This window comes from Cucurbita pepo, chromosome LG17 (assembly GCF_002806865.2).
Source record: "Cucurbita pepo subsp. pepo cultivar mu-cu-16 chromosome LG17, ASM280686v2, whole genome shotgun sequence".
In the NCBI taxonomy this organism is placed as follows: Eukaryota; Viridiplantae; Streptophyta; class Magnoliopsida; order Cucurbitales; family Cucurbitaceae; genus Cucurbita; species Cucurbita pepo.
The window spans coordinates 23,033-49,243 of record NC_036654.1 but is presented as its reverse complement, the minus strand read 5'-3'; the positions used below and the strand labels follow the sequence as shown (position 1 = coordinate 49,243).

Below are 26,211 nucleotides of genomic sequence, written 5' to 3'. Positions count from 1 at the left end.
AATGTTGTTAACCTTTTTAGGTTAAAAAAAACATTACTTACCAAAAGATAAGGTTTTTTTATAATATACTTTTACATCAATCAAGTATTTTATTAAACAATCTTAAATTATTTAGAAAAATATATTATAATATTTAAATAATCTTACCCAATTAAAAAAATTAAAATTAAAATCATCATCTTTTAACTTTTTGTCCAAGATGTCATTTAGCTCGAGAGCCAAAATCCTGGACCCGACACAAATGGGTTAGAGAATTTTTGTTTAAACGGAGAATGGAATAGAGAGTGACTCAAACAGGATAGAGGACAGTAGACCCTATCCATAGTGGACGTGTTGTATAATTGTGAGGCTGACGACAATACGTATCGTGCCAAAACAGACAATATCTGCTAGCAGTGAACTTTGGCTGAACCAAACACCGAGCGGTGTACCAGCGAGGACGTTGGGTCCCCAAGGAGAGTGGATTGTGAGATCCCACGTCGGTTGAAGGTATGGAAACCTCTACCTAATAGATACGTTTTAAGAGCGTGAGGCTGAGAATAATACATAACGAGCCAAAATGAATAATATCTAATAGCAGTGGTTTTAGACGGTTATAATGAAGTAACCAAGTATCTTTATTTTGCCACCACTTCAAATGAAATTGAAATTCATCACAAATGATTACAAAATTAAAATCTCATTAGCATAAGTGAGGGAGCTGATTTCGATCTAGAACTTCAATTATTATCCAATTTGTTTGCGATACATGAGTAGAATAACGAGCTAATAGAAAAAGGGAATAAGTTAAGAAAGAATAACTTTAAAAAAAAAAAACGTCTCTAACTTTTCTATTTGTGTTAGTGAAGCATAAGTCGAGTATTTTTAAATGCCGACCTACCCGAATCTTAAAAGTAGCGGAAAAACGCAACGTGACTAACATAAGATTAGAGCTAGAGCTAGAGCCAAAGCAGAGCATCGTGTGAATAGCATCACCCGAAACGTGTGTTGGTGTGTCGGGGCTGAAAAGACTTAACATTGTATATATTATTCTCAAATGTGTCATTTCATGTGAAAATGAATGCTAAGAATTCTATTCTCCATAGCTTTTTTATTAGTGTCTTGCTTGATTCTCCATCGTGCCATGGGGCTTTGGTTTCCATAGAAATTGCGGCAAACACGCAGACAGTATATATAATATGATGCAATTTCGGCTTTAAAAAATGAGAAATTTTAGTGTCAACTTACTTAATTCACCCAAAATATTCTCAACAAATTTTAAAATATTTTTTTTTTGTTAATATAATTTCACTAAAAATTTTAAAATGTTAGTGTGATATCACTGGGGAGGAGGGGTGTGGAAACTTCTTCCTAACAGACGCATTTTAAAATCGTGAAATTGATGGCGATACGTAATGGGTCAAAGAGAGCAGCATCTGTTAGCGGTGAGCTTGAGTTGTTACAAATGGTATCAAAGCCAGACATCGAGTGATGTGTATCTACTAACGGTGGGGTTGGGCTGTAACAAATGGTATCCACAGTCAAGTTTCAGCAGTATGCCAGCGAAGATGTTGGGCTCTCAAAAGGGTGGATTGTGAGATCTCACATTAGTTGGAGATGAAGTGGGTAAACTTCTCTTTAACAAATGCATTTTAAAATCATGAAACTGACTGTGATACATAACAAGTTGAAAAGAAAAACATTTTTTTACAAATAAAAAGGCAAATGAAAAAGAATATAATATTATGCACGATTAGAAGTATTGATACTACTTTTTGTCATAATTGGAACGACAAAAGAAAAGAGACGTTACTATATTTGCCCATATTATATATATTATTTTATCTAATTCTAGCATATTTCTTTACGAATATATGATTAAAAAGGCTACCTAGCTTACCTAGATCCTCATCAAAGATTAAAAAAGGCTTAGGGTACATACTACTTTCGGAGACCTTTTTCAAGATATGCATGAAAATTTGTAGATATTATAAAAAAAAACAAATATAATGCTACTCTTTTTTTTTAAGTGAGTCAAAAAAAAAAAAAAAAAAAAAAAAAAAAAAAAAAAAAAAAAAAACAAAATTGTCTTTATTCCATAAAAATTCAATTACCCCGATATGATAATAGATATAATTATTCTTGAATGGAATGCTTGATTATCACTATGAGACTTGTATAAGATAGCTTCCACCAACTAATTCAAGAGGGACTCAATATAAGATAGGTCAACTTGAAACTTTGACCAATGTCTTGTATCGTTCGATGATTGGTTCCTGGTCAGATTGGAGCTAGACACTCCATCCCCATAATAGTCAGTAGACATGTTTTAAAATCGTGAAATTAACTGTGATACATAATGAGCCAAAGTAGACAATACATTTTAACGATAGGCTTGAAATGTTATAAATGGTATCGAAACCGGGCACCAAACAATGTCAACAATGATACTGAGTCCCAAATTGGTTAGATTGTGATATCCCATATTAGATGGAGAGGGACAAAACATTCTCTTTATAAGGATGCAGAAACTTCTCTCTTTTACAGCTTCTAAAAAAAATCAACTGATAGTATACAATATTTAATCATTTCACTCTTACGAGCATGAGGCAATGTCGTTGATCACAAGTTTAGCCCATCCCAAGCGTTAATGATTATTGATTCAACTTGTATCCACATCTCATTTCCTGGAGATTTTTAAGCCTTAGAATTGAACTGCCTAAACTGTTTGGAGCATAGAAAATAAGGTTTCCAGTATTAAGATGATAAACCCCAACCAAAAATATCAAAAATCCCTTTCCCCTTCCCTTTACTTCTACTCGTAAAATAACCTTTGCCTTGAGAAGTATATATAAACCATGAGTTTCGAGAGATTCAAGTTAAGCTAGAGTATCAAGTACATTTTTACACAATCACAGTCAGCTAATTAGTAAGTAGCACGAAAAATCGTCAATTAGGAAAGAAAATTAAATGGGGCATGAGAATTTCGTACGCGATCAACCATTTTATCGACTGCTTTTCGGATCTGCAATGCCAAATTTGACCTTCACAAGACCAGAACATGGAAACGGATGGCTTTACCTTTTCCCCAACGTTTTGATCAAAAAACCTGCGTGCAGTCACTTCCATCGGCCATGCAGAATATGTATCTGTAGCTAAAAATCTACTATGGCATACAAGATATTGGCAGAACTAAATTTTGTTCTCAAATGAAGAATTCCCAAAAGGCAATCCCAAAAATATGAGGTGGGATGATCTAAGCTTTAGCTAGCACGTGAAGGTCGATACGGTAATCACGATGATGCTATAACAAAGATATAGGGAGTTGTTTGGCCTAAAAAAAAGAGATAAATGGTGGATCTTACGGGTCTAAAAAGATGAAAAATAGGTCACTTCCTCCTCTTTCCCTGCAAATAGAGAGGTTAAGTTAGAACTGTTTGGTTATGATTAGGCCAAAATGGGCAATGATTTAATATGGTGTCTAGAAAACTTACAGAGTTCACATAATCATCCTTAGATAATTGCTTCCGCTTCTTTAGGTTAGTTGGGCTCTCGGACTGCCTAGCCAAGGCACGTTTCGATGGCGTCATGCTCTGAAACGAAATAGAATTAAAATTCAGCAAACACATCTCTGTGTAGGTTAAAGGGTTAAAGAAAAGAGACTGCTGCAAATGTGAAATAAACCTTGGCAAGCTTCTTTTCTTTACGGGCCTGTCTTTCCCGTTCATCATATTCCTGGTTTTCCTTCTCGACTAACCGGATTAAGGTATCGCACCTCCTTGCAAGTTCTTGTGTTGTTCGCGACTTGATAAACCAATCAAAGCGAAACAAGGGTGATGTACGAAATGCTGCTTTCAGTTCGTCCCAGTTCCCGTAACCGAGCTTGTGAACCATGCATATCTGTTGATCATTAAGATAGCACCTATGATCTTCAACATTCAAACGAATATAAAAATAAATTTCAGATGGGGAATTTAGAAGATCTCAATACCCACCATGAAACGATCACATTCTTCGTTGTACAACTTCCCTTTATTCTGGCCATACTGGATCTTGAGCTCCAGCCATGGATTTTTGTAGCGATCGAGTTTCTTGCCGATAGCTTTCATTATTTCATCCTTGCGAGAAATCCTAGCTTCCCCTCTTTCTATGTTCTTGATGATTCTATCATAATCTGAAATTTTCATATAAATTGCTTAGAAACTATTCAAATAGTAGAAGATTATATATAACCTACAAAAAATTAAACCTATTATGAGAAATAATAGACCCAATGCAAAAACCCAACTCAGCCTTCAGCAAACTTATTGGTTACACATCAACCTTGAAAATATAAAAGATTACTAATAGGCTATAATAAAAACAAGCAGAACAAGTTAGCTGTGCTAAAAAGAATTCGACTGTCGTAAAAAGTAATTTAAGCAACCGACATAGGAGATGACATTGAATAACCAACAATTTAAGATATTTTAAATTTCAGAATAACAACCGATTAGACTGTGCTAAAACACCAGCAGCTCCGTTAAAATGATAAGAACAGCCGACATAGTTCAGAAGAAACAACTAACAAAGCTTTGAAACCATGACGGCCACAATTTTCATCTTCATAGGAGAGATAANCATAGGAGATGACATTGAACAACCAACAATTTAAGATATTTTCAATTTTCAGAATAACAACCGATTCGACTGTGCTAAAACACCAGCAGCAACTAACAAAGCTTTGAAACCATGACGGCCACAATTTTTATCTTCATAGGAGAGATAACATCGATGGCATAAATTAACGTGCAGAAAATGGTTCATATTATAATTCCAGGATAAGATATATAAAGCTAAATTTCAGAGGTAAAAAATGTTTTCTGGTTCGATGTCCAATTAAGATAAACATCAAGAACAAACATGATACTGTAACATTCACAAAGATTCATTATCACAAGATTTATCCACTTACCATTTAACTCCTTGTATCTCTCTTTAAAGACATTTGCATATCTCTCAACTTCTTCTTCTGTTTTTCCTTCCATCTCCAAAGCAATACTTTTAATATCGTTTCGCCCATACTTCTCACAAGCCCTAATAAACGTATTGAAATCTCTGCGACTCCATGAAGAAAATCCCTAAAACCAAAAACCAAGTTTAGAANTTTAATATCGTTTCGCCCATACTTCTCACAAGCCCTAATAAATGTATTGAAATCTCTGCGACTCCATGAAGAAAATCCCTAAAACCAAAAAACAAGTTTAGCAAAGTGATCATGAGACAAAGCCTTACAACACAAATCCACTTACTTCCTCTAAGAGTTTTTCTTTTTCTTCCAGTTCTTCGGCCGTCAATGGATCACCCACATCTAAAATTATCATTTCTAAGATTAGCCATACTGTAAAAGGAAACTTACAGGATATAGGGACATGAAACATGAATATTAGTAACATACCTTCAGTCTCCTCAACATCTATTGTATCTTTCAACTGATTCTTTTGATGTGTTAGCTGAGCCATTCAATGATAAATTGAAAAAACAAAGTAAAAATGCTGAATAATAAACACAAGCAATTATGTAAAAACAGAAAGCAATACTAAAGAATCTTATACTCACCATGAGATACCGCACTTCTTTTTCATATAGTTCACTCAACCTTTGTGTGTTGAAAAACTGGAAATCGTGCCTATAAAAGAAATTTTGATGTACCCATGAAAAAGTACATACATGTAAGTATATAATATTAAGAAGAAAAAAAACTAAATCTACGAGATAAATCAACAAATTCAAGAGACTTACAACTGAGGCATGCGAGGAATCCTGGGCTCCTTTGGTTTTGTTGGACCACCCTGCCGCATTGTTTGCTTAAAGTATTCCGATTCCGAGTAACTTATAGGAGGTAGAAAACAATGGTCAGGCTTTGTGAAGATTATAAAATTCAGTATAAAGTTCACGTAGTANAAGTATTCCGATTCCGAGTAACTTATAGGAGGTAGAAAACAAGGGTCAGGCTTTATGAAGATTATAAAATTCAGTATAAAGTTCACGTAGGAAGAGGAAAAGAAAGTCCTTACTTGCGCTTCCGCTCCCTTTTAGGTGGTTCAATCCAATTTTCACTAACAATTTTCTTGAAGTCAAATTTATTTTCATCCTTCATTAAGATACAAGGTCATTAGTAGGAACATTTTCATTAACAGCTTTTGAATAATAAACATAAGAAAAACATTGGAATTAAAATCTTCAAGTGGATACAAGATTCTTGTATAATTGTATTTACCTTCTCATCGTCGAAATCATACAATTCAGCAGCTGCCAAAACCACATAAGCATTAGATAAAACTCCTTGAATATTAGAAAGAAAACAGAAAATTATCAAACAGAAAGAAACTAGACAGTTCATGTCAGGAAGCTCCCCACTTTCATCCATCTTAAATTTAATGGCATCTTCTGTAAATTTCTTCATCTTTGCATCAAGCTCTGCTGTTGCTGCTTCTCCTTTTGCAATGATTCTGTCAATGTCCTCATCTGTGATGGTGCTATCTTTGGAACTGAAAACCATCTCAGCACCAAACCTCACCATTTGAAGTAGCTCATCCTTGTTGACAGCTATTATTGAAAAAGAAATACACAATGTGTTAACTATGCATGCTAAAAGATAATAGTCTAAGAATTAACATATGCTAATCATTCGACGTTGTATGGCTTGAAGTATATTAAAAAATAAAAAAATAAAAAAAAAACTCACTTTTCTGCTCTGCTAAGCGTCCTTGTTGAATCACCAAAGCATCAAGGGCAAGTTTCTTGTAAGCCCTTTCAATAACTTTTTCCTCAATGGTATACTGTTCATTAAAGAATAAATTACATTTATCGCCACAGTAAGTTTGAGCTCTCTATGATATAAGTAACTTTGTTTACCTCAGTGCAAAACCGGAACACTTGAACTTCCTTCTTCTGACCAATTCTATGAGCACGATCTTGGGCTTGCAGATCAACTTGAGGATTCCTGAAATAAATGTTGAGTGTCAGAGCATACTGAGGGAGTAACAGCCAAAGCAGCAGTAATTTTGATCGAGGAAGATGTACCAGTCACTGTCGTAAAGAATGACTACATCTGCAGTAGCAAGATTAATACCAAGACCTCCAGCTCTGGTTGAAAGTAAGAAAACAAATTTTTCACTTCCTGGCTTGTTGAAAGCATCAATGGATGCATCACGATCTTCACCACCAGTGTTACCATCAATCCGACAGTAGTAGTATCCACGAAACATTAAATAATCTTCAAGAATGTCCAACAGTCTTGTCATCTGAAATTCACGCAAATACCAAGCTTAGTCAAAATATTAAATAATAATAATAATAATAACAAGCCAAACAAAATAAACAGTAAATCCACAATAATATGGTGATTCAGTTGATGGAAAATGTATTCATTGGTGATGATCAAATTCCAACAAAAATATTCACCTGCGAAAATATTAGGACTCTAGAATCACGCTCTTTCAGCTTTGGAAGCAACTTGTCCAAAAGAACCATTTTACCTATGAATGAAATTTTCTCAGTATTAATGAATGACTAAAGCAAAATCGTCATCATGCAACCTTGTACACAAAGCTTACCAGCACTTGTAATAAGATGATCTCCAGTGGTGTAAGGAGGCCCAGGTTCAGCACCTTGAAATAAATATGGGTGATTACAACATTTCCGGAGCTGCATAGCTATATTAAGAAGCCGTTTACGCTCACCACCAGCATTAACAACTTCAAGATCCTTCTGGAGCAAAGCACGATAGTATTGCTTTTGCATCTGTGACATGCCTACTTTAAGTATTGTTTCCTTTTTTGGTGGTAAACCTTTTTCAACATCCGATTTCAGCCTCCGAAGAAGAAAAGGTCGAAGGACCTATAGGGTGCAAATAGCAGGGAAAAAAGAACGTGAGATAAAACACATTGAAATATTGAACTATGGATGCATGCACAGAATGGATTGAGGTATACCTTGTGAAGTTGTTGAACAACCTCCTGCTGATCATTTTCCCCAGAAATTTGAAACCATTCATCGAAAGTCTCAGCTGAACTAAATATTTCAGGCAAAAGAAAATTGAGGAGAGACCACAGTTCATGAAGATTGTTCTGAAAGAGACAATAAAAAGCCATTTTGTTACAGTAAATAATTACAACCCGAAAAGAAAGAAAGAAAAGGAAAGATTTAAATGTTTAAATAATAAAAACTAGGAAAACAAATCGCAACCATGTCACTTCGCTTCCAAATAACATATCCAGGCAGAAATTGTTATAGAAAAACCTAAACGAAAGGGTTTGGATATCAAACAAGGCAATGTACACAACCAGCACCTGACCTCAGAATATAAAATTTTACAGATTTTTATATTGCAAAGTAGGTGGTATACTTCAACAATGGTCAAACTAATTTTAGATACCTGAAGTGGCGTGCCAGTGATTAGAAGACGATAGTTGGTATTATAAAGCCTCATTGTCTTTGAAAGGAGGGAATTCTCATTCTTAATTCGATGAGCTTCATCAATAATAATGTAGCGCCAACTAAAACGACGCAAGCAAGACTTCTCCTTGATGGCCATTTCGAAACTGGTAACACAGACATCAAACTTCCCAGCTACCAGTAAATTTTCCCGTATATTCCTCTGCATAAAGTGCATGATTGACACATTAATCAGTCTCCAGTACAAATAACAATCTAACATCACTAAAATTCACATATTCAAATGAATGAAGAAAAATACCCTTTCATCAGGATTTCCAAGAAACTTTACAGCTCGCAAGATAGGGCAAAAACGACGAATTTCATTCATCCAGTTTCCCAGGGTAGATTTTGGTGCAACTACCATATGGGGGCCTGTTATGCCTCTGTACTCGTGAAGATAGCCCAACAGAGAGATGGTTTGTAGTGTCTTGCCAAGCCCCTAATAGAAAAACACCATTTATTAGCACACTGACTAAGGTATCAACTGTCTGAATTGAAATATTTTGTCGAGACATTGGAACTATACCACCTGTAACTAGTAACAGATCTTAAATATCAACAGGAAATAAATATACTTATATATTCATTCTCAAACAAAGACAAGAAAAATGTTGAATCTAAGAATCTGTTTATTACCATCTCATCTGCAAGGATTCCATTGATGCCATTCTCATACAGTCGAATGAGCCAATTTAACCCAGCTAGTTGATAATCCCTCATTTTCCCTTGGATACCTGCAATAAAATATTAGCCTCAATAATTAAAAAAAAATGTCCCAAACTTTGATGCAAATGTAAAACATAAGGAATATATTGAAAACAAAGCAAAAAAATGGAAAACTAACAAGATGGTTGTGTAAGGAGACGAGTGTTCCCAGTCCCAGATAAACCATCTTCTTCCTCTTTAAGGTATTCTTCATCTTCTTCCTCTTCAGTTATCTTTGATGCATGACGACCCCTTAAATATTGGCAAAACAAGAACCATAATTAAACATTCTCACAATAAGTATAGCATTATTTATCAATAAAACAAAACAACACCCATTGATTGACAAGGATAGCGTGCAGATATTAAATAATTGCGTGTTTAATCATTTTCAAGCAATTAATAATCTAACTGAAAGAGAAAAACGTGCTTGTGTGAAAGAGAAACAAACAGGAAATGTGATCTCCCACATACCCAAATAGCACAGATTTTCAAAAACAACATTAATGTCCCTAGACCCTCAAGATTTACGAGAAGGAAAAAATATAAAACCTATAAAGACACAAAATAACAATAATGGTTCACGGGAAATTAAAGTTCCCTTAGATAACAGAACAGTTAAAGAATAAATAATGGCCAGCGAAGGAGCTTATATCAGCAATAGTCTGCAAAAAAGATGCAACCTTCCTTTTAACAACCCCAGAGAAAACCATCATTGAGCTATCCATCCAAGTTACCAGGAAGCAAACAAATATTTAAGAGGCTCTTTAAATGACAATTCATACCTTCCTTTCGTTTTCTTTTGAGAAGAAGAATGCTCGCCTTTAGCAAAATGAGCAAATATCTCAGTTTGTTGCAGAAGATATTTCAAGCGTCCCTTCCCCTTATTATTCTGCCATTCCATAACATTAAGTAGCTGTTTCTTATCTCGTAAAACCAGGAACAACATCAAAATTATTGTGTAACTATTGATTTAACAAACCATATCAGCATCAATTGCAGCATTTTGTGCATCCAACATATCCTGAATCTTCTGCTTCTTCATTTGTTGCATTTCTTTTAGTCTGGCCTTTTCACGCCTGCTAATATCGACTTTATCATCATCGCCGTCGTTACTTCCGTCCTGCGGGAAAAAGTGACAAAAACGTATAGCGTTGGAAAAATATACAGTTCCGGAAATACAAGCACGAGGCCGAACTTAAGGCATGCCACCATATGCTCAACTCTCCAGTCCTCTCAAGTTTCTAAATGTGCAAATTAATGGAAATTTGGGCCAAAACCTAGTTAATCCAACCTAAGTAAGAAGTAATCCAGAGAAGGTACAGGAAAATTGAAAATCATAAACCCTACCGAGATCCGAGTAAAATTAACAAAAACGAAGACCGCATATTGAGTAACACAAGTCGAAATTTACCTCTTCCTCGCCATTTTCGACAGGTGATGCATCGTTATCTGAATCCTCGGCAGCTTCATCCTCGTCAGAGCCTGCCGAGCGAGCTACCGCTTCGAGCTCCTCCTCGTCCTCCTCCTCATTGATCTGCTCGTTAGTTTGCTCCTCTTCCTCCGACGAGCTCGAGCCATTGGACATGGCTTCATCAGAAGACACCTGTCGTTTCGAGGGTTTCGCCATAACTTTTTCTCGGACGCCGGGGGTGGGTTTCGAAAAAAGACTCTGAAAGAGAAGTGAACCGACTTCTAATTCTCGACCCACTGACCAAATGTAACGATACTTAACAACATGAATGTTTTATAGCCCTTGGATTGAAATCAACGAAGATGTGCGGGTCAGAACGATTTGTTACGTGGAACCATAATTTTCCCGCCAATTAAAAAGGAATTGCGAGTTCCCGCCTATTGCTGGGTTGGGCCTTTAATGGGCCTTTCAATTGGACATAATATGCTTGGCTCACTTACCTATTGCTGAGTTGGGCCTTTAATGGGCCTTCAAGTGGACATAATATGCTCGGCTCACTAACCTATTGCTGGGTTGGGCCTTTAATGGGCCTTTCAATTGGACATAATATGCTCGGCTCACTAACCTATTGCTGAGTTGGGCCTTTGATGGGCCTTTCAAGTGGACATAATACGCTTGGCCCACTTACCTATTGCTGGGTTGGCCCTTTTAATGGGCCTTTCAAGTGGACATAATACGCTTGGCCCACTTACCTATTGCTGCGTTGGGCCTTTAATGGGCCTTCAAGTGGATCTAATATGCTCGGCCCACTTAGCCATTGGAGTGGGAGCAATTTCAATCGAGTATAATAAATTATTTAATTTTTTTAATATTGTTTTAACTTATTTGACCTTTTTTTTTTTTTTAATTTATGAACCTTGACACAACTTACAATTAGGGTTCTACTATTTTCAAATTTAAAATATATTATTTTTTTAAAAAATTAATATGCCAAAATTTAAAATATATTATTTTTTTAAAAAATTAATATGCCAAATTTTAAAAGTTTTCAACTTCATTTAGATACCGTTTAAACTATTTCCGGCTTTCAAGCTGTGTTTATTGTCGTTACAAACAATTCGATCATTTACAAGTTGTTTGTAATTATATCTTAGTAACATATTTCACCTCAAATATCACTCCTTTTTTTGTTTATGATTCAATCATAAATTAAATCTCTCAAATTCGGGATTAACAATATAAAAGTCACGATCGTTCATACAAATCAAATAATAAGTCCTTACTGGAGTTCATAACTCACTTCGAATCAAGATTGAGTCGCATATAATCATCAAATTTTGATAGCACCGCCGTAACTTCCGGGCAGCATCAACGATGAAGAATTCCAATGCAGCAGCCACACTGCTAGAATCTTCTTATGCATTTTCTTAATGCCTGGCGATGGTGGGAGAGATTTTTATTAAGATTCGTCTTATTTTGTAAATTGTCACGTCCTATTATTATAAATTGTTATGAAAAATGGGTTCATGAATCTCCTATGCATAAATCTATTGGAGTTCATTTGATATTAATTAACGTATAACATTAATATTGAGCATTGTTTTGAGATATGAAGTCATTATCATTTTGTATTTGTCCAATGTCGACGTTTAGCTCTACAACGAGCACAACCCTCGTGCTTAGTTGCAAGCATTGACTGCCGGTGATAAGCCAGAGGAAGGTGATGATGACATCAAATCATCATGCCCATTATGTCCTACGTGCTTCATGGCTGGGACAAAGGATTGTGATACCACGAAGGTAAGCTAACTCAAAAAATGTAGGCTGCAACTTGCCAACATGAAGCCGGAATCACTAGTAATCATCGGTCAGCCATACGGCGTACTTAACCCGTTCAAGTATGTATACACCACAAATTTAAAATAAACGACAAATTTTATATATCGAAAAGAAGAAATTACATTATAAAAATGACGTCACAAATAAACTTTATTTCAAAACAATAAATTAAACTTTGAACCTCAACCTTGGCAGCAGTAGCAGCAGCTGTTGTTTCATTTCATCCTCTTTCATCTGCAAGGCGTTTAAAAACGGTCCTTTATTTTATCTGCAAGACTTTTAAAAAGGGTTTTTGGTGGACGTGGGACGGACGGATCAGCTTCCGTTCCGTCGCTGCCTGCACCGTCGACGACGAAGAATTCCAATGCGGCGGCCATGACGATGCACAAAAGAAACACGGCAAGGATCTTCTTATTCATTTTTTTTTATCCTTTTTTTTGTTGGGATTTACTGTGTTGATTTTATTTTGCAATTGGATGATTGTTTAGGGAGAAGAGAATGGCTATTTATAAAGCTATTATTTATTAAATTTAGATAATTTATTGCTAAAAATGGGGATATTTAGAGGAAGAAAAGGTCTTTTTCATGGATTGTTTCTTTTCTTTAATTTTAATAATAATTATTGAAAATGGTAAATTTGGGTTCCTTCAACTAATTCCCCAAAAGAGAGGGAGATTTAATTCCTCGTTTTAGATTTTTTTTATTATAAAATAATATGTTATTTTCTTACGTGGAAATCAAATATGTTTATTTAATTTTACTAATTATGCATTATATATTCATGTTCATCTCTATCCTTTTGTGATGCCAAATTCTATAAAGAGAGTTAGGTTTGTGAGGAGGAAATTTAATTGATTAATAAATAAAATTTAATAACAAAATGTTAATTATCATAAAATAATACTTATATCTAAACATTCAATAATTATCTATCGATTAAAAAGTCAAATTTAATGTAAGTCAAATTTAATGTCTAGTTGCTACATTTAGTTGTTAAGATGGCGTTTGGGTGTTTTCTGTTAGACGAACACGTCTCTCCACAATATAATGATATCGTCCACTTCACGACTCTCAATAATGGTACGATATTGTCCACTTCGAGCATAAGCTCTCACGACTTTACTTTGGGCTTCCCCAAATTGCCTCATACAAATGGACCGACTATTCTTTGATTATAAACTCGTGATCATTCCTTAAATTAGCCGATGTGAGACTTTCATCATTCAACACCTTCAATCACCCTCCCCTTTCACCTGAATTAGTTGAGGATTTTCAATTCAGGGAATAGTTTGGGTGCCGAGATTGAAGATACGTGGGATGCTATCCCGCCTCTTGACCGAAGGGCCAACCCACCTCACACTCCTCCCTCCTCTAATGCTCGTATTGAGGTTGAGTTTGCTTGCATCTGATCTAAGCTTATTGCTCCCGCTTGGCTCATAAGAAAATTCTAGGTAGTTGGTCGTCATAACTAAACATGATTTTTCATCGCTCGATAAAATGAATCTAAAAGCTGAGGAAATCGAGATGCAACAAAATATGAAGCACATTATTCACCTTATAATATATATACATATCATACAATGGTGGTTCATCAAGAATGAAGCAATAGTAAGGTTTTAATTTTTTTTAACAAAGATCAAAAGATTTTACTCCGGATCAAGAGCATGTTGAAAGCTGGCCAACCTCAACTATCTTGCAGAAGAATCACCTTAATCAGAACCAATTTATTTTGCCTCCAAACTTTGCATACGAGGAACGGGAGTAGCAAGGTCCCGGAACAACACGACGTTGCCTTCTGAATCGATCGACCCGTATTCGGCCATCACCGGGTCCATTACGATCCAGCATGTTGCAGGATCATCAGTTGGGAATTCCACCCCATAATAGGATAAATGGTCCTGAATGCTGTTTCCAATTACAGATCTGCATTTAAAGACCCAAAATATCACCACAAGTTTCTAAGATGGCTGATTGTTCTTAAGTTGTGCTATATATCATATGCTTCTTCAAACATGATCAATACTTGGTCATCAACATGTTGATGAGTAGATGAACTTCAGCATAAAAAACAAACAGAGAAGATTAATAAGAACTTCCACCATAATGCCCCAGATCCACTGCTAGCAGATATTGTCCTCTTTGGGCTTTAAAATGTGTCTGTTAGGGGAGGTTTCCACACCCTTATAAATGGTGGTTTGTTCTCCTCCCCAACTAATGTGGGACATCACAATCCATCCCCTTTGGGGCCCAGCGTCCTCACTGGCACTCTTTCCTTCCTCCGATCGATGTGGGACTGCCCCCAAATCCACCCCCCATTTGGGGCCAGCATCCTTACTGGCACATCGTTCAGTGTTTGGCTCTGGTACCACCTGTAACACCTCATATTGTCCTCTTCGGGCTTTCCCTTTCAGGCTTTAAAACGCATCTGCTAGGGGAAGGTTTCCACACCCTTATAAATGGTGATTTGTTCTTCTCCACAACCAATGTGGGACATCACAATTACTGTAATGAAACTGAGGATGCTTCAAAAAATCGAAAACATCGACAAAATTGATCAAACTCGATCAGTTTGAACTCTTCTCGTCAATCATTTCAGTATTCAAGATCATAAAACCAAAAACTTTATCAGTTCGTGATTTTTTCTGTTGGTTTCGAGGACGGTTGTAAAATATTACTCCCTATATTGACAACAAACACTCAAAACATTTACCTGCTACAATTTGGATCTTCACCCGAATCGTCACAGACCGTCTCGATGTAGGAGGCAAGGCGATTTGATGTAGATGAAGTATCCTGAAGCCATACCTGCAAGAGAGATGCGTCCACTAATATAGCAAGAGAAGAGACATCCAACTCTGCCCATTATAAAGCCTACCCACCGAGCTTACTAGGTTCTTTTTACAGAAAACTTATGCATAATTCACATATTCAAGATATAAGCAAAATGGTACCTCTCTAGGGAAGTGGTGATATGTTTTCCGTGGGATAATGGAAAAGTAAGGAGGCAAATGGGGCACGATATCGTGTTCATGCGTGACTCGAATGGTATCCGGTAAATGTTTGCTGTAGTACGAGGCAAAAACTGCGTTGCCAATACGAGGTTGGCCAAACGTCATAACTTGAACATTTGGCACATTATGATTAACCTGTGGAAAATGTAAATACTCTAGTATAAGATAATTAATCCTATCCATAAACCTCCAAAACTAAACAAAGATGGCACTAAAATTTAAAACATGAACAGGGAGAAGATTTTTGCAAGCCGTTATCTCACTTACTATAAGATCAAGAGCACAAAAGGCAGCAATTGCTCCTCCCATTGAATGCCCTGTGACAATGATGTCAAGGTCCCCATAAACTTCCTTTGCTGTTTTTACTGCATTTAGAATTGCAGGGCGTATTGTTGTACAGTGATATGCACGATAAAATCCGCTATGTACCTAACATGGTCGAGACACACGAAAAGAAATCAATGTGCTAAAAATCCTGTGGAAATAAATCAAGCACTACACACCTTTGCACCTTCCATTCCAGGATAATCTAAATCCAGCTGCTTCCAGAACAAGTCTTCTATCCAATTCTGTATGCTGCAAAATCAAGGAGACAAAAGGTTAACGAAATTTTCGCATCAAACGTGCAAGAACGTGTTTATCTCTGCAGACAGCGGATGGTATTTTCTTAAAAGAACAATGATATTAAATAAGCAACCAAAAGTCCAAATGACTGATCATTACCAAAGAAATCAGTTTAGAACAGAAGAGAAATTGAGTCTTCAAAGCAATAAAAAGAACCGTTAACAACATGGACAGTTTAAGAAACTCTGAAATTGGATAGCAATTTCATATGGGCTTCTTGTGTAGCCAGCGAATCTAAACTACTACATTCGTCAACTGGTTTTAAAACGCGTCTGCTAGAGAGAGGTTTCCACACCCTAACAAGGAATGCTTCGTTCCCCTCTCCAACCGATGTGGGACCTCACAATCCACTCCCTTGAGGGCCCAGCATTCCTCGCTGGCACACCGCCCAAAATCTAGCTTTGACACCATTTGTAACAGCCCAAGCCCACTGCTAACAAATATTGTCCGTTTCGGCCCGTTATATATCATCGTCATTCTCACGATTTTAAAACACGTATGCTAGGGAGAGGTTTCCACACTCTTATAAGAAGTGTTTCGTTCTCTTCTCCAATCAATGTAGGACCTCACATAGATAATGTAAACACCAGAAAACAACAAAAATTTCTAGTTCGTTTTTTTCAACAACTAAAGCTCCTCGTGTTCCTCGTGTAGAATTGTACCTAGTTCCTCGTGTTCCCCTGAATGCAATTATAATAGCATGTGGATCCTTCGCTACTCCAACAAATGACTGCAGCAATTGAATATATTAAGATGGATATAACATGCAATTAAAAAATGCATGGTCGTTAACTACGCACCTGCAGGCAACTTTCAACATCTACAATCAGCTGCACAACTTCAAACCCCTGTATCAAAGGAAAATTAAGCATTAATGCCAAAACTTGAAAAAGTGAGGNTACAATCAGCTGCACAACTTCAAACCCCTGTATCAAAGGAAATTAAGCCTCAATGCCAAAACTTGAAAAAGTGAAGAGGCTGGAAGAACACATTCTTGAAATGAAATCCATGATACAGAAATTCTCTTTTCGGGAGCTGAAACCTATTGGCGATAAACCGTTTCATTTTTCTAAGTACCTCGGTGAGGCCACGGCATCGTGTACATGTCCATGTAAATAATGATGTCATATCAGAAATATAAACCTGAACAAAGATGCAGTTTTAGACTTGGTTAGATCTCACATCAAAATAACACTGCTTAACATTCTTAATTCTTATCAAGCAATTGCAATTCGGTTCCGAAAGTACTGGCTTCGTCAACTTAAGCAACGTCGTGTATACCCTTACATACACAATGGGCAAATTCATATAAGGTTAACTTAATTTCTAATCAGAAACAGCTAGAACCAAAGAGTTTGTCACCCCTTGCGCCATCAGCTTCGCTTATTATAGAAAGGTATTAGGATAGTTTTACTGGAAGTGTATACTTTTCAGCTCCAAAATATTCGTGTAAAGGCATAACACGTGGCCGACAAATTCCACGACTTGCCCGTAATGTTTTACCAAAAGTTCGGTCAGCAACTACCCCGTCTACGGGCAGGGTAGGGCAGCTCACCATCTAATTAATGACAGCGACAATTTTTATCAGTTTTACCATCCAAACCAGCAGAGCATCGAGATTCTGATTTCTGTGGAAGCCGATAATTATTAAAATAAAATAAAATGAAGGTACACGTGAGCGATGAGTCAGCACGCAGGCTAGACCTCTATATGCGTGCCACGTGTATTAACAAACAAAAGCCCTTTTCCGTAATTTCCTCGGCGAGGCTTTTGTCTGTTTGGATAAGTGGATAAGATTTTAGAAAAGGGAATTCCAATCAAGGAACCATAATAATTCAGTTATTAAAATAAGTGGTTTAAAAAATTTAGACAACTGGCAAACACACCGTGAGCTGACTTGGCTTTGGGTCCCACATTGACACGTCATCACAAGCCAACGAATTAATTATATTGAATGGTCTTAATCTTGTGGTTAATACGTTATCTATTTGAAAAGAAGAAAAAAAAATTCTTTTCTTTTTCTTTTAATTAACAAAAAATAAGTAATTCCGCGGTATAACTTTGGTCTTCTGAAATTCTGCCACGTGGCATTGTCATTTTCTTGCTTTTTCTCTTTTTCATTTTTCTTCCCTTCAGTGGCGTTTTCTTATATAAATTCAAAGCTTCCCCACCCATTTGGCCTTCAATTTGAGAGCTCCATTTTACCTTTCGCTAAAGCTATCTTAATTTTTTCTTCTTGCCGTTTGAGAATCTTTGTTTCTCAATAGTTCATCGATTTTCGTCTTTGCTTTCGGAATCGATTTCTGTTTTCTTGATCCTGATTTCTTCGGTTCTTGCGTGGATTTTTGTTTTAACTTTCCGTTTCATTTCATCCCGATTATGGAGGTTTCGGTGATTGCAAAATCTCAAGCGAAGATTGCCGGAGCCGATTTTGGTAACAGAGAGTTAGGGCTTTTGAATTCGAAAGTTGATAGTAAGATTTTTGGTTCAAAATCGAAGATCTGTTTCACTAGGAGTTCGAGGTTTGAAAAGTTGAGAATCCGATTATCGACGAAAGCCGCACAGATGGAACCAGTTCAATCTCAAAACGTTGACGTTGGAAGAAGATCCAAATCCGTGAGTACTATTATACTTCTTCTTAATAGTGTTTTCGTTGCTTTTCCCCTTTGATATCGTCTTGTTTGGAGGCTGAAAAGGCTTGAATCTGTTAGCCGTCAGATTAATTGATGAAAACTGCAAGGCTGAATGCAAGAATCCTTGTTTTATATTAACTCGTAGTTCAGTTTTTAATTGCTCATTTTTTGTCTTCATTGAGTATAAAAGTTCCAATGGTTATGATTAGATCTCATTAACTTTGGCTGTTTATATTAAATGACGCTAAACACAAAAGCTTCTTGATGCTCTCCGTAGCTTGTAATTATCAGTATTAATGGACAGTTTGAACATAGTACTTCCTGCTATGATATTGCTATGCATCTCAATAGATAATGTGCGTTGGCTAAAAGTTGGGAAGATCCATTGATATAGAGATTTTTGGGTGAATTTAAAGCGAAAAACATGTTAATTTTGCTTGCTTAAGTTCTTTATAGAGTGGTTTGCACTTTAAGTTCATTATTGACAGTCTTTTTCATACGCTTTTGCAGCTCGAGGGTGTAAAATTGTATGTCGGTTTGCCGTTGGATGCAGTTTCCACGTGCAATGCGATAAACCATTCAAAGGCAATCGCAGCAGGGCTTAAGGCTCTGAAGCTGCTTGGCGTAGAAGGTGTCGAGCTTCCTGTGTGGTGGGGAATCGTTGAGAAAGAAACTACGGGGAAATATGAATGGTCAGGCTATCTTACCCTCGCAGNTTTTTTTTTTTTTTTTTTTTTTTTTTTTTTTGGTATTTTAGTGGTAAATTGATAACTTACGGTAAATTGCTCAATTACTTTTACCGAAATCTCATTTACTCGGTCGTTAAAAATAAAACCGCGTATGCCGTCAAAGTTGGTTCAGGGAGCCACGTGTCAAAATCGCCGTTGGATCTGAGCCGACCATTTCTAGTCAGCAAGGCTTTGGTCTCATAACACGTGGCCGACAAATTCCACGACTTGCCCGTAATGTTTTACCAAAAGTTCGGTCAGCAACTACCCCGTCTACGGGCAGGGTAGGGCAGCTCACCATCTAATTAATGACAGCGACAATTTTTATCAGTTTTACCATCCAAACCAGCAGAGCATCGAGATTCTGATTTCTGTGGAAGCCGATAATTATTAAAATAAAATAAAATGAAGGTACACGTGAGCGATGAGTCAGCACGCAGGCTAGACCTCTATATGCGTGCCACGTGTATTAACAAACAAAAGCCCTTTTCCGTAATTTCCTCGGCGAGGCTTTTGTCTGTTTGGATAAGTGGATAAGATTTTAGAAAAGGGAATTCCAATCAAGGAACCATAATAATTCAGTTATTAAAATAAGTGGTTTAAAAAATTTAGACAACTGGCAAACACACCGTGAGCTGACTTGGCTTTGGGTCCCACATTGACACGTCATCACAAGCCAACGAATTAATTATATTGAATGGTCTTAATCTTGTGGTTAATACGTTATCTATTTGAAAAGAAGAAAAAAAAATTCTTTTCTTTTTCTTTTAATTAACAAAAAATAAGTAATTCCGCGGTATAACTTTGGTCTTCTGAAATTCTGCCACGTGGCATTGTCATTTTCTTGCTTTTTCTCTTTTTCATTTTTCTTCCCTTCAGTGGCGTTTTCTTATATAAATTCAAAGCTTCCCCACCCATTTGGCCTTCAATTTGAGAGCTCCATTTTACCTTTCGCTAAAGCTATCTTAATTTTTTCTTCTTGCCGTTTGAGAATCTTTGTTTCTCAATAGTTCATCGATTTTCGTCTTTGCTTTCGGAATCGATTTCTGTTTTCTTGATCCTGATTTCTTCGGTTCGTGCGTGGATTTTTGTTTTAACTTTCCGTTTCATTTCATCCCGATTATGGAGGTTTCGGTGATTGCAAAATCTCAAGCGAAGATTGCCGGAGCCGATTTTGGTAACAGAGAGTTAGGGCTTTTGAATTCGAAAGTTGATAGTAAGATTTTTGGTTCAAAATCGAAGATCTGTTTCACTAGGAGTTGGAGGTTTGAAAAGTTGAGAATCCGATTATTGACGAAAGCCGCACAGATGGAACCAGTTCAATCTCAAAACGTCGACGTTGGAAGAAGATCCAAATCCGTGAGTACTATTATACTTCTTCTTAATAGTGTTTTCGTTGCTTTTCCCCTTTGATATCGTCTTGTTTGGAGGCTGAGAAGGCTTGAATCTGTTAGCCGTCAGATTAATTGATGAAAACTGCAGTATTAACGGAGAGTTTGAACATAGTACTTCCTGCTATGATATTGCTATGCATCTCAATAGTTAATGTGCGTTGGCTAAAAGTTGGGAAGATCCATTGATATAGAGATTTTTGGGTGAATTTAAAGCGAAAAACATGTTAATTTTGCTTGCTTAAGTTCTTTATAGAGTGGTTTGCACTTTTGGTCTTTAGAACTAATCAGACAATAATTTTTGTTCTGTTAATTTTGGTTGCTTAAGTTCATTATTGACAGTCTTTTTCATACGCTTTTGCAGCTCGAGGGTGTAAAATTGTATGTCGGTTTGCCGTTGGATGCAGTTTCCACGTGCAATGCGATAAACCATTCAAAGGCAATCGCAGCAGGGCTTAAGGCTCTGAAGCTGCTTGGCGTAGAAGGTGTCGAGCTTCCTGTGTGGTGGGGAATCGTTGAGAAAGAAACTACGGGGAAATATGAATGGTCAGGCTATCTTACCCTCGCAGAGATGGTCCAAAATGCAGGGCTCAAGCTTCATGTTTCACTCTGCTTCCATGGATCTAACCAACCAAGAATTCCTCTTCCTGAATGGATCTCGAAGATCGGTGAATCCGATCCGAACATATACTTCACCGATCGGTACAGGCAGCAATACAAAGATTGCTTATCGCTCTCTGTCGATAACCTTCCTGTCCTGAATGGAAAGACTCCAATCCAAGTTTACCATGAATTTTGTGAGAGCTTCAGGTCTTCATTCTCAAATCTCATAGGCTCTACAATCTCGGTAAGAACTGTTATGAGGCATTTTGGGAAGTCTAAAGCAAAAACAAGAGATTTCTAATAATAGTCTTTTCTAGATTGTATATAGCCTTCATTTTATGGTTTTATTTGGGCTTCTATTACTTATTGTTGCCTTTTGATCAATTCAGGGTGTCTCCATGAGTCTCGGACCAGACGGTGAGCTTCGGTATCCGTCTCAGCGACAACCAAAATCACATGGTGTTGGAGAATTTCAGTGCTATGATAAAAACATGCTTAGCAGTCTAAAGCAACACGCTGAAGCAAGCGGGAATCCTTTATACGGTCTTGGAGGTCCCCATGATGCACCGAGTTATAATGAAATGCCAAATGCTAACAATTTCTTTAAAGATCATGGCGGTTCATGGGAGTCTCACTATGGAGATTTCTTCCTTTCATGGTATTCTAGCGAGCTTATTGACCATGGTGATCGCCTTCTTTCTCTTGCTTCATCCATCTTCGGCAACACCGAAGCAACCGTTTATGGGAAAGTTCCATTGATGCATTCCTGGTATAAAACTCGATCGCACCCCAGCGAACTAACAGCTGGGTTCTACAATACCGCCAGCCGAGACGGATACGAGGCTGTTGCCGAAATGTTCGCTAGGAACTCAACCAAAATGATCTTGCCTGGAATGGACTTATCAGATCAACATCAGCCTCAAGAATTACTATCGAGCCCCGAATCATTAATATCTCAAATCAAGTCAGCTAGCAGAAAGCACGGGGTAATGTTGTCGGGGCAAAACTCATCAAGTTCAGGAACTCCCGGCGGGTTCGATCGGATAAAGAACAATTTGGAAGGGGAAAGTGTGGAGCTGTTCACATACCAGAGACTGGGAGCATACTTCTTCTCTCCAGAGCACTTTCCTTCCTTTGCTGAATTCGTCCGTAGTGTCCATCAACCTGAACTGCATTCAGATGACCTTCCAATCGGAGAAGACGACACCGCGTCGTCGTCACCCGCCGGTTCCGTGGCCGAAGAACAGATGCAAGCAGCTTAATAGAGGGCGTAGAGTATCATGTAATCATAGTAATGTAAAAATATCTTCAGTTCTTCAAGGCTTGAGATTAAATTAATACACTTCAGATTGAGGATTTAGNAAAAAAAAAAAAAAAAAAAAAAACCCAAAAAAAAAAAAGAAATTAAGCACTGCAAAGAAACCACCACGAAAGAAGCAAACATCCTATGAGTTTTGGTACATACCCTTCTTCTTAATTTACCATTTTATTGCCTGAAGCCATTAGTAGAGCATCCAATTGAGCATCCCTTCCCTGCATCACAAATGAAAATCAGGATCAATAGTGTTCTTATAAACACAATGATTCAAATTTTCGGTCATATTTACTCGTTGGGGGGTTCCGTACTCGAGCAGTGAAAACAAACGATGAATTCGGATATGTCAAGCTTGCAACAGTGCCAAGAATCGAGAACATAATGTCATGCTATGTATATGCTAGAAACCAAAACATTTTCGATCGAAACAGTTTATAGAGTCATGGAACAAAACTAAATCTTGAATGATTCCCAAGGTTAAGCGACATTTTCTTACTCGTTCATCTATCAACTCAACTCAGCTCGCCGGGAGGGTTCCATACTCAGGCAGTGAAAACAACCCATGAATTTAGATATGTCGGGCATACAACAGCGCTAAGAANTCTATCAACTCAACTCAGCTCGCCGGGAGGGTTCCATACTCAAGCAGTGAAAACAACCCATGAATTTAGATATGTCGGGCATACAACAGCACTAAGGATCGAGAACATAATGTCGAAACAAAACATTTTGGATCGAAACAGTTTATAGAGAGACATATTACAAGGAATAGAAAAAAGCAGCCCAGAATGTGAAGTGAATGTGATGGTTTGGAAAATGTATAAGAAATGGATGGTCGTAGTAGTGACCATTTTGGGATCATACTTGAATATATGAGTTTGTCGTCGTGCTCGAATTAACGAAAAATTAGGATAACATGAAGCTATAAAGTAGAGTAGATCAATTCTAAACAGACTCCTAAACTATATTTAAATCAGTAGAGTTTGTACCTGTTAAATGATGGGGCTGTCATTCACAAGCAATCTTGGTGTCAAAGCTGCTGAGGCAGATTGCAAAAGCCTGGAAAGTCGAGATCGGGTAACGAAAATCCATGGTGAATAAATCCTTCCCCACTTTTCCAAACTGAAGGATGATCTTCTCTTGTTCTTGTGAAGGAGGTTCGGTTTCCGAAGAAGCGACGAGTTGAAAATTTTTCACGGAAGCAATCGTAACTCGTCCATGAAAATTCAAACACCAGCATTGAAGCTGTTCGTGCCACCTGGGAGTCTTGTTTCTCAGCACCAGCATTTCATCTTTCTGACTAGCCAATGGTTCAGAAAGCAAGCTATCTGCATTTGATTTCGACCTTAAGAACGGGAACGATGGAAACAGTTCCACATTGCTCAACGAGAGCTCGGTCGGTGTCGGAGCCACTCCTCCAGGTTCAACTGCAGAAGCGGGAATAGCGTCCATGATACACTGCATTCTCCTCGGACCCCTGCTTGTTAATCACATCAACCTTTTAGGATTTGCAAGACATCTAAAGAAAAATAGTCNTTGCAAGACATCCAAACAGAGAATCACCATAAATCATAATAGCCTTTGGATTACCTTGATCCCAATACATTTAGTTCATACGAAATGTGAGCAACTGGATAGTTCCCAGCAGGGAATTTGGGCGAAACTTGTTTCAAATTCACAAGCCTCGTGGAGCGACTTTTTGTGATCTTCGCTCCCGAATGTGGCGGTTGCCCGTCGAAGATTGTGAACTTAGTTCCTAGGAAATTAGATCTGTTCTCACACAAGGAAAAATGAAACTCTCAGAAACATATTCCAAAATGTACATCTAAATCATAACATCACAGGTATTCAATAGCATACCTCAACTTCCCGACATAGGTGCTGCTCCCTTTCGACAAATCCTCGGCGTGCAAAGAGATAATATAGTCTGTGTAGGTCGGTCGCTTGCATTTCCGAGCAGCAAGAAGAAACTTACCATCATCATTTAGTGCTGTCGTGTAGGCAATTCGGCCATTAAGAAACTTACAACTCGGACAAAGCTAAGGANAGTGCTGTCGTGTAGGCAATTCGGCCATTAAGAAACTTACAATTCGGACAAAGCTAAGAAACTTCAAATTACCATAGCAATTACTCACCATTAGTCAAACTGAGGAAGAGATAATAAGTTTGATTGGATCTGTTTCGCTTTATGAAACACTGTAGAAGAGGATCCCTTGGACCAGGCTGCAAGAACAGATTATGAAAAAACATCTTATAATGTGTGATTTTTTCACACGATCAAACCAGTGAATATCAATTAGGCACTTGAAGCTTCCAACAATTTGTTAACTAAAACATAAACTAAGACTAAAATCCTTCTTGAGACAACGAAAAAAATCCTAATAAACATGAACAGACAGCATCAAAATTTCCAATTAGTTCAAAATCATACCAAATATATCCTAAATCCATCAAATCGTCCAAAACCCCCAAAATTTACAAGTAGCGCGGAATACTCGCTCACCTGCTTGATAGAGATCGGGAACGTTAACTTGCCGGAAACCTCCGGCGTTTTGACGATCTCCTTAGTGATGGCCCGCCAGCTCCGGCATACTCCAGCGCAAGCGACGACACTCTTCCTCCGTGGCCAAGAAGTCTCCGATGCCTCGATTCTCATAAGAACCTCCCTGAGAAGCTCCTGAGGCATATTGGCCCAGCAGCTTTGGACGAGGCCGTCCGTTGGCTCCGGCGCCGTGCCGTCCTGCACCACGCGGCGGGAGCGGGACCTCATATCTTGAATGATGCTCTTGAGAGACATGAATTGGCCGGATTTCTGGTGGAAAACACGACGAAGATGGAAGAAATGATCAAAGAAGGAGCGGAAAATTGGAGATTCCCGATGCCAGAGAGGCCATTAGAGGTGTGTGGATTTAGCTTCGAATCCTCTGGGGATTGGATATGGGAAAAATGGAAGAGAGTGAGATAAATGCATCNTTTTTTTTTTTTTTTTTTTGTGATCTGGGATTGTGAAAAAAGCGGAATAAATGAAAGAGGGGACCGGGTACCGGCTTGGCCATTTATTATTATTATTATTAAAAATAAAATAACAGCTTCGATTATTCTGATAATTACGCCAAAATGGGTCGTTATTATGGCTTTGTAGTTAACGACGTAAATGAATCTCAAATAATCACATATGTATTAATTACCCATTTTCAAATATTTAAAAAAACGTAATAAATATTTTTATTTATTAAATTAGATTTTCAAATTTTTATCTATTTAGTCTTTTATTGGTGTGTTTTTTATTTATTTATTATTTTTAAAAAAATTATAAAAATCAAATAATTATCCAAGGTGTGTTAAACAATTAAATGACATTCGATAACCCGTTGGCTTATTAAACATAGTAAATAATGTGTTTAATTTAAATCAGTAATTTTTTTTTAATATGATTGAACTTATTAATCAGTATATAATAATAATAATGATAATGATAATACTAACGG

At 37.3% G+C, this 26,211-nt stretch overlaps 4 protein-coding genes across 6 annotated transcripts; 1 reads left to right on the top strand and 3 right to left on the bottom strand.

Annotated features, from left to right (window-relative positions):
- Positions 1 to 2,817: 2,817 nt before the first annotated feature.
- Positions 2,818 to 10,881, bottom strand: LOC111778441 (ISWI chromatin-remodeling complex ATPase CHR11-like). Of its 2 annotated transcripts, XM_023658269.1 has the most exons (26): positions 10,580 to 10,881; positions 10,148 to 10,288; positions 9,951 to 10,057; positions 9,305 to 9,417; positions 9,097 to 9,194; positions 8,720 to 8,899; positions 8,399 to 8,620; positions 7,956 to 8,090; positions 7,578 to 7,860; positions 7,426 to 7,499; positions 7,045 to 7,265; positions 6,877 to 6,964; positions 6,707 to 6,800; positions 6,379 to 6,567; positions 6,239 to 6,270; positions 6,036 to 6,112; positions 5,761 to 5,850; positions 5,578 to 5,647; positions 5,417 to 5,471; positions 5,271 to 5,329; positions 5,126 to 5,203; positions 4,934 to 5,021; positions 3,975 to 4,153; positions 3,664 to 3,879; positions 3,474 to 3,572; positions 2,818 to 3,386 (listed from the first exon to the last, which is right to left on the bottom strand). In XM_023658269.1, exons 1-26 carry the CDS (start codon positions 10,793 to 10,795, stop codon positions 3,369 to 3,371), a joined length of 3,222 nt encoding a protein of 1,073 aa, XP_023514037.1. In that variant the 5' UTR covers positions 10,796 to 10,881; the 3' UTR covers positions 2,818 to 3,368. The 2 variants fall into 2 exon arrangements, with proteins under 2 accessions (XP_023514037.1, XP_023514038.1); XM_023658270.1 differs by lacking the exon at positions 5,126 to 5,203 and having other exon boundaries at positions 4,934 to 5,099.
- A 3,062-nt stretch (positions 10,882 to 13,943) lies between these two features.
- LOC111778442 (lipase-like) lies at positions 13,944 to 17,251 on the bottom strand. Its single transcript, XM_023658271.1, has 8 exons — positions 17,131 to 17,251; positions 16,854 to 16,901; positions 16,716 to 16,783; positions 15,933 to 16,005; positions 15,697 to 15,858; positions 15,370 to 15,564; positions 15,129 to 15,223; positions 13,944 to 14,341 (listed from the first exon to the last, which is right to left on the bottom strand). The coding sequence occupies exons 1-8, from the start codon at positions 17,179 to 17,181 to the stop codon at positions 14,143 to 14,145; spliced, it is 891 nt and encodes a 296-aa protein (XP_023514039.1). The 5' UTR covers positions 17,182 to 17,251; the 3' UTR covers positions 13,944 to 14,142.
- A 977-nt stretch (positions 17,252 to 18,228) lies between these two features.
- Positions 18,229 to 22,764, top strand: LOC111778429 (inactive beta-amylase 9-like). Of its 2 annotated transcripts, XM_023658239.1 has the most exons (4): positions 18,229 to 18,669; positions 19,197 to 19,383; positions 21,357 to 21,652; positions 21,798 to 22,764. In XM_023658239.1, the coding sequence occupies exons 1-4, from the start codon at positions 18,433 to 18,435 to the stop codon at positions 22,668 to 22,670; spliced, it is 1,593 nt and encodes a 530-aa protein (XP_023514007.1). In that variant the 5' UTR covers positions 18,229 to 18,432; the 3' UTR covers positions 22,671 to 22,764. The 2 variants fall into 2 exon arrangements, with proteins under 2 accessions (XP_023514007.1, XP_023514006.1); XM_023658238.1 differs by lacking the exons at positions 18,229 to 18,669; positions 19,197 to 19,383 and adding an exon at positions 20,333 to 20,773 and having other exon boundaries at positions 21,170 to 21,652.
- Positions 22,765 to 22,776: 12 nt separating this feature from the next.
- LOC111778430 (tubby-like F-box protein 3) lies at positions 22,777 to 25,689 on the bottom strand. The gene is made up of 6 exons (XM_023658240.1): positions 25,227 to 25,689; positions 24,859 to 24,946; positions 24,584 to 24,713; positions 24,314 to 24,493; positions 23,713 to 24,200; positions 22,777 to 22,941 (listed from the first exon to the last, which is right to left on the bottom strand). The coding sequence occupies exons 1-5, from the start codon at positions 25,518 to 25,520 to the stop codon at positions 23,732 to 23,734; spliced, it is 1,161 nt and encodes a 386-aa protein (XP_023514008.1). The 5' UTR covers positions 25,521 to 25,689; the 3' UTR covers positions 22,777 to 22,941; positions 23,713 to 23,731.
- Between the last annotated feature and the right edge of the window lie 522 nt (positions 25,690 to 26,211).